The 6,973-nt window shown below is 46.6% G+C and overlaps 1 protein-coding gene across 1 annotated transcript in view; it reads right to left on the bottom strand.

The window, feature by feature from the left end:
* Window positions 1–5,121, bottom strand: part of LOC119596573 (annexin B9-like) — a 37,016-nt gene extending 31,895 nt beyond the window's left edge. The window contains 5 exon segments of the mRNA XM_037945881.1: window positions 468–833; window positions 835–1,087; window positions 1,089–1,162; window positions 2,566–2,604; window positions 5,080–5,121. Of these exon segments, the coding sequence (XP_037801809.1) occupies window positions 468–833; window positions 835–1,087; window positions 1,089–1,162; window positions 2,566–2,604; window positions 5,080–5,121 (774 nt within the window).
* Window positions 5,122–6,973: the final 1,852 nt, after the last annotated feature.

A 6,973-nucleotide genomic window follows, 5' to 3' on the forward strand; every position in this document is an offset into this window, starting at 1 on the left:
TCTCTTTCTCTCTCTCTCTTTCTCTCTCTCTCTTTCTCTCTCAAACAACGGCATACACATTGTCAATTATACACTCTCACCTTCACCCTCATTCACACACCTGCACCCACTCACTCGGGTACTGTGATAGATAGATAGATAATAGATAGATAATAGATAGATAATAGATAGATAATAGATAGATAGATAGATAGATAGATAGATAGATAGATAGATAATAGATAGATAATAGATAGATAGATAATAGATAGATAGATAATAGATTGATAGTATAGATAGTTATATAGTCAGTAAGAGAGTGAGATAGATAAGATAGATAAGGTAAATAATAAGGAGTCCGTTTGCGCACGGGCGTTGGGCGTTGGGCGCGGCGAAGGGCCCCGGGCGCGGCACCCGATCGACGACGCCGCTCGACCTCCCCCCCCCCCAAAAAAAAAAACAAACAAGAGGAGCACAGTTCTACTCACCGAGTAGGCCAGGACCCTGCCGGACGGAGCTGCCGCCTGAGTACGATGGACTGCCTGGGCACTCAGGCTGGGGCTGGGGCTGCCACCGGGGTATCCGGTGCTGGGGGCCTGGCCCGGCTGTCCACCGGGGTAAGGGCTGCCACCAGGCAGCGGATACCCTGCGCCACTACCCGGGTACGAGCTGCCTCCAGCGGGAGGGTAGGCGCCGCCGGTGGTTGGAGGGTACTGCTGGGGCCCTCCCGCAGGGTAAGGGCCAGCCCCGGGAGCTGGTGGGTAACCCGCCCCCGCGCCCGGCGGGTAGGGGGACCCTCCGGGGGCCGGCGGGTACGGAGACGATCCTGGGGCAGGTGGGTACGGTGACGCCCCGGGCGCGGGAGGGTAAGGCGAGGCTCCCGGGGCAGGAGGATATGGCGAAGCCCCCGGCGCGGGGGGGTAAGGCGATGCCCCCGGGGCAGGAGGGTAGGGAGACGACCCAGGGGCGGGAGGGTAGGGCGACGCCCCTGGGGCAGGCGGGTAGGGAGAGGCCCCCGGTGCCGGAGGGTACGGCGAAGCCCCTGGAACAGGCGGGTAAGGCGACCCTCCCGGGGCAGGGGGGTAAGGCGAACTCCCTGGGTATGGTGCGGAGGGTACGGCGAAGCGCCCGGGGCGGGAGGGTAGGGCGAGGCTCCAGGTACAGGCGGGTACTGCCCTGCTCCCTGAAACGAAAAGATAAAAACAAAGCAAAATATGAGTCATCGATCACACCCAGTATCATCTTTGACAATAAACTACTAAAAGAAACACAAAGAGTCCCGGCGGCAGGAACTTCACAAGAGATTCATAACTTCGAGAAACGGAACTTACCGACAAACCACGAACATTCTCACAACGACCGCGGTTACTTCGAACCACCGTCGACTCCACACAATTCGCTCATATTCAGAGACAACTTCGGACACCTCAAACGGAGAACCGGACCAGCATCTCACGCCCGCCAGCCAATCGTAGTCGGGCTGTCTCGCTCCGCAGCCAATTATAGTCGGGCTGTCTCGCTCCGCAGCCAATCAGTATCGAGCTGCTTCGCGTCGCAGCCAATCAAGAGCCGTGATGGCGGCGGTCCTCCACCGGAAAAGGTATCCGAAGTGTCTCTGAATATGCATATCTTACCTTAAGCATGCTTTCGTCCCTCCTCCTCCTCCACACACGTTCTCTTCACGACGTCTTGTTAAATACTGATCACCAACACCACAACAGAGCCTCAGTACAGAGAAGGCTTAAGTACTGTACCATTCCCTTCACCTTCCGTACAGCCACGGCCAAAAGCCTTTGTCAAAAAATAAGGTTCGAATTCTGCAACACTTTAAAAGGAATGTGAACCTTGTCGTTTTAGCTTAGGGATTGTCAAAAGCTCCATTCATATTATGAAGATTTTTTTTGGTCCGTGACTGTACCTTACTACGCTAAAGTAAATGTGGAGGTTTGCTTGGGTTAAAGGGTAAAAAATAGCAACAAACGAAAAAAATATATAATAAAAAAAACAGCATCCAATCTATCCTATAAATTTACCCTTTTTTTAGATAATGGGTGAAATCGAGCCAAAAAGCAAAATTTAATAGTTTTTTCTCTGTTTTTCTACCATCAACGCATCCCTACTGCCTCTATGTCAATTACTGCCAATAGGTAAAAAAAAAAATGGGGTTAAAAAAAATAAATTAAAAACGTTTTTTTTTTCTTTCTCTCCTGTCTTATTACCATTTACTGTCAATGGGTAAAATTTGGGACTTAATAGAAAAATTAAAAACCCCTATTCACCGTTTACTGTTAATGGGTAAAACTGAAAATACTATCTCTACTGCCCTATTTACCGTTAATTGCTAATGGATAAAATTGGGGGTTTAAGAAAAAAAAAATTCTCTATCAATGCATCCCTGCTGCCCTATACAACGTCTATAATATATACGATGTTAACGGACAGATCGGAATTATTTTAAAACATATATGAAAATCAAACAAACAAACCCACACAAGTACTAAAAAAATAAATATACGTAACAGTAACATTACACAGTTTCAAGCATGCACCCTGCACCAATTAATGTGAACCCAACACATCACATACGCTGAACCCAGTGGGCGGGTACATCGGGTACTGTGAACCCTGGGGGGGGGAGAGAAAACACACGGTCAATGGAGCTCGTGGAGTATTGTGTGACAGTGGATCCGCAACTGGACTTGTTGGCCAGAATATATATTTTTTACTGAAAGACAGCACCGATTTTATATATTTTCATATTTTCAAAGTACTGAGTAATATATTCAAAAGATATATTTCTTCGCATTATATATATATATATATATATATATATATATATATATATATATATATATATATATATATATACATATATATATGGGGGAGAGTGACACCACAGAGGACACAGGAGGAGGACACGTAAGGAGAGGGACACAAGAGAAAAGGGACACAGAAGATAGAATAGGAACACATAAGATGGAGGAGGAAGAGGACACAGAAGGGACACAAAAGGAGGATGACAGAGAAGGAGGAGGAGGACAGAAGAGGAGAAGGAATACACAGGAGGAAAAGGAGGACACAGAAAAAAAATAAAAAATAAAACGAACAAAAGAACTGAAAAGGACGGAGGAGGAGGAGGAGGAGGAGGCAAAATAAGAACACAGAAGGAAGGGGACACAGAAAGCGCAAATCAGCTGACACCCAGGGCATTTCGGGGGCAAAAGCTGTCAGAAATATGATGATGACGAACGTTCAGTCGCCACGTCTTGCGCAATTGCCTCGAGAAGCTCCTTGAACTCCCCCTCCCCCTCCCCCTCCCCCTCCCCCTTATGGTAAATAGAATACAATATATAGAGACAAATGGAGATGGAGAGATGGAGGGATGGAGAGATGGATGGGTGGGTGGTGGGGTGGGTGGATGGATGGATGGATGGAGAGATGGATGGATGGGTGGGTGGGTGGATGGATGGATGGATGGATGGATGGATGGATGGAAGGATGGGTGGGTGGAGAGATGGATGGATGGGTGGGTGGGTGGGTGGGTGGGTGGGTGGGTGGATGGATGGAAGGATGGGTGGGTGGAGAGATGGGTGGGTGGGTGGGTGGGTGGGTGGGTGGGTGGATGGATGGATGGATGGATGGATGGATGGGTTGGGTGGATGGATGGATGGGTGGGTGGATGGATGGATGGATGGATGGATGGATGGGTGGGTGGATGGGTGGATGGATGGATGGATGGATGGATGGATGGATGGGTGGGTGGGTGGGTGGGTGGGTGGGTGGGTGGATGGATGGATGGATGGATGGATGGATGGATGGATGGATGGATGGATGGATGGGTGGGTGGGTGGGTGGATGGGTGGGTGGGTGGGTGGGTGGGTGGATGGATGGATGGATGGAGAGATGGATGGATGGATGGGTGGGTGGGTGGGTGGATGGATGGATGGATGGATGGATGGATGGATGGATGGATGGATGGATGGACAGAGACAGATTAATAGATAGAGAGGATACACACACACACATACATACATACATAGATACATGCATTACATACATACATACATACATACATACATACATACATACATACATACATACATACATTACATACATACATTACATACATACATGCATTACATACATACATACATACATACATACATACATTACATACATAGATAGGCACAAACAGATGAACAGACAGCCACAGAGAGACAGACAGTTGCTTTAGGACAGACAGATAGAATGATAGATAAATGAACCGACTAACAACACAGACAGTTACACTAATACTGCCACGTTATTACAACAAGTGTTAAAAAGAAAAAGGAAATGAAAGGGGGTATAGGAATTTCTCGAAGCAACTGCGCAGTTTAAAATTTGCATTTGTTTTTCTTCAGTACATTTTAGTACATTTTGGTACACTTTAGTACACTTTAGTACACTTTAGTACACTTTAGTACACTTTAGTACACTTTAGTACACTTTAGTACACTTTAGTACACTTTAGTACATTTCAGTTCGGGGTTTATATAGTCTAACACTGGGTTCACCTAGAAACCTCTTGGGTATTATAAGTTTTACATTTATTTACATAATGAATTGATTTACGTTTACATACAGTGTTTATATTTACTGTGTGTGTGTGTGTGTGTGTGTGTGTGTGTGTGTGTGTGTGTGAGTGTGTGTGATGTGTGATGTGTGATGTGTGAAGTGTGAAGTGTGAAGTGTGAATGTGTGAATGTGTGAATGTGTGAATGTGTGAATGTGTGAATGTGCGTGTACTTGTGCGTGTACATGTGTGTGTGTACGTGCATTTGCGTGTACATGTGCGTGTGCGTGTACATGTGCGTCTGCAATCGCGAAAACATGCGCGTCGGCAAGCGCGTATACATGTGCGTCTTCACGTGCATGTGCATATGCACGTGCGTTCAAACACAAAACCAAGAAATAAAAATCAAAAACAAAATAAATAAATAAAAAAAACCCGCAGGCTCTTCCACCAACGCACTCCTCGACCACACTCATAGGCCTATCTCGCTCTCGCCGACAAAACGAAAACAAAACGAACGAACGAACGCAAGATTCTGGACTCACCTGGCCGAAGCCTACGCCGGGGTTGGCGCCGGGGTAACTCATCTGTTGGGGAGAAAAAAGGGGGGGGGGGGAGGTCAGTCAGCGAACGAATGATGAGTGTTTGTTTGTTTGTGACGGTTTCGTTTGTGTCTCTGTTTGTTTGTGTTTGATTGTTTCGTTTGTATGTTTTTTTTGTTTGTTTGTCTTTGTTTCGTTGTTTGGCTGTGGCTATTTCGTTTGTGTCTCTGTTTGTTTTTTGTTTGTTTCGTTTGTATATTTTTTTGTTCTGTTTGTCTTTGTTTGGCTGACTGTTTCGTTTGTTTGTGACTGTTTCGTTTGTGTCTCTGTTTGTTTGTTTCGTTTGTATCTGTTTTTTTTTTGTCTTTGAGAGAGAGAGAGAGAGAGAGAGAGAGAGAGAGAGAGAGAGAGAGAGAGAGAAAGAGAAAGAGAAAGAGAAAGAGAAAGAGAAAGAGAAAGAGAAAGAGAAAGAGAGAGACAGAGAGACAGAGAGACAGAGAGACAGAGAGACAGAGACAGAGAGACAGGGACAGAGAGACAGGGACAGAGAGACAGGGACAGAGCGACAGGGACAGAGCGACAGGGACAGAGCGACAGGGACAGAGCGACAGGGACAGAGCGACAGGGACAGAGCGACAGGGACAGAGCGACAGGGACAGAGCGACAGGGACAGAGCGACAGGGACAGAGCGACAGGGACAGAGCGACAGGGACAGAGCGACAGGGACAGAGCGACAGAGACAGAGCGACAGAGACACAGAGACACAGAGACAGAGACAGAGACACAGAGACAGAGACACAGGGACAGACAGAGACACAGAGACAGACAGAGACAGAGACAGACAGAGACAGAGACAGACAGAGCGACAGAGACAGAGCGACAGAGACAGAGCGACAGAGACAGAGCAACAGGGACAGAGCGACAGAGACAGAGCAAAGGGACGAGAACAGGGAAGAGAGACAGAGACAGAGACAGAGACAGAGACAGAGACAGAGACAGAGACAGAGGCGATGAGCGAGAAGGCTATATGGGCAGAGAGGGGATATAGGGAGAGGAAGGGGAGGGAAGGGAGAAGGAGGGAGAAGGAGGGAGAGGGAGGGTCGGAGGGAGAGGGAAGGGAGAGGGAGTGAGAGGGAGTGGGAGGGAGTGGGAGGGAGAGGGAGGGAGGAGGGAAGGATGAGGGGAGAAGCAAAGTACGCGGCCAAAAAATGTCGACCATACGGTAGCGAAACTTTAACAGGCAAATCTTCTAAACAACCCCGCTGTGGCTGAACTACGGACAAACACACACAATAAATTAAACAAACAAACTAGTGCCCGAATAAATAAACAATTCAGTACATATAGTCTGCGGTGAGCCGGATATATGAACAGTGAGACAATGCAAGTTTTATAATGATAACTGTAGGCCTTACATACAATCACACATCACACGTACACATGTTAACATCTGTTGCATTCTTATAAAATACCTCAGAATAAAACGACCAGACCGAATTTTAATTATGTGATAACCTGTTCGCAGATGACCTGTAAGTGATCTGCATTTTTTATTTTTTCGTCTTTGTAAAGTTAAGAATCAGTGTGCAAGGTTTCCGTAGTGTAAACTCTAACGGGACTTATAAACTACGGCTATACTAATTTGCGTACAGCGTTACAAAACCATTCTACGTGTCTATAAGGTTGTAACTGTATCCTAGATTGTTAAAGTATTCTCGCCATCAAATTCAGAGTTTTACAATTCATTATCTTAAAAATGTAATGTTCACCAGAGTTGCCATACTTATAACAAAACTGTTCGTGATATATCCGCTCTAATCCGACCTAAAATCTATTGTGTAACATACATACAGTTACATGACACCAGCACAACCCGGTTAGCAAAAAATCTCTCTCG

Source organism: Penaeus monodon, chromosome 38 (assembly GCF_015228065.2).
Source record: "Penaeus monodon isolate SGIC_2016 chromosome 38, NSTDA_Pmon_1, whole genome shotgun sequence".
NCBI classification, from domain to species: domain Eukaryota; kingdom Metazoa; phylum Arthropoda; class Malacostraca; order Decapoda; family Penaeidae; genus Penaeus; species Penaeus monodon.